We start from the raw sequence: 705 nt of genomic DNA on the forward strand, positions 1-705 counted from the left end.
CCCTCCCACTGGGGAAAGGGGAATGTGGAAGGAGATTAACTTTGACCCCCGGATTCTGGCTCTGGGCCCAAAACTCGAGTGGGAGGCAGAGGTTTCCAAGACCCTCCCCCCCCCCATCCCCGCCGCCTCCCTCCTCCTTCCGCGCCCCTTGAAGCTACCCAGCCGACTCAGCTAAAGTTCATCCTGGAGGGGCTGGCGCAGTGGTGAAGGGGGAAGGCTGGGGGGCGGTGGGAAGGGAGCCCGACTGGTCCCACCCCCGGCTGTAGCCCCTGGCAGGAAGAGATTGTAGCGGGAGCCGCCGCTGAAAGGCTCGGAGCGCTGGAGGAAGGGCGCCCGAGCCGCGGCGGGTGGGTCCGCGAGCGGGAGGACCCGCGCCAAGGCGGGGGCGCGCCGCCGGGAGGAGGGGGCGTGGCTTAGGCGCCTTCGGCCGGGGGACCCCGGTGGCACTGTCGGCTCCCTCCTTCCTGGGGCGGGCGGGCCAGCCATGCTCCTGTCCGGGGGCGACCCTCCGGCGCAGGAATGGTTCATGGTGCAGACCAAGTCGAAGCCCCGGGTGCAGCGGCAGCGGCTGCAAGTGCAGCGCATCTTCAGGGTCAAGCTGAACGCTTTCCAGAGCCGCCCGGACACCCCCTACTTCTGGCTGCAGCTCGAGGGGCCCAGGGAGAACATGGGCAGAGCCAAGGTAAACATTTTCTCCCCACCTAT

At 68.5% G+C, this 705-nt stretch overlaps 1 protein-coding gene across 1 annotated transcript in view; it reads left to right on the forward strand.

Moving 5' to 3' along the window:
• Positions 1 to 484: 484 nt before the first annotated feature.
• The window catches only part of NYNRIN (NYN domain and retroviral integrase containing), a 20,510-nt gene continuing 20,289 nt past the window's right edge, over positions 485 to 705 (forward strand). The window contains exon 1 of the mRNA XM_024753187.1: positions 485 to 682. Coding sequence (XP_024608955.1) covers positions 485 to 682 — 198 coding nt within the window. The remainder of the gene's footprint in view (positions 683 to 705) is intronic.

Source organism: Neophocaena asiaeorientalis, unplaced genomic scaffold (genome assembly GCF_003031525.2).
Source record: "Neophocaena asiaeorientalis asiaeorientalis breed wild unplaced genomic scaffold, Neophocaena_asiaeorientalis_V1.1 scaffold1186, whole genome shotgun sequence".
Classification (NCBI taxonomy): Eukaryota; Metazoa; Chordata; class Mammalia; order Artiodactyla; family Phocoenidae; genus Neophocaena; species Neophocaena asiaeorientalis.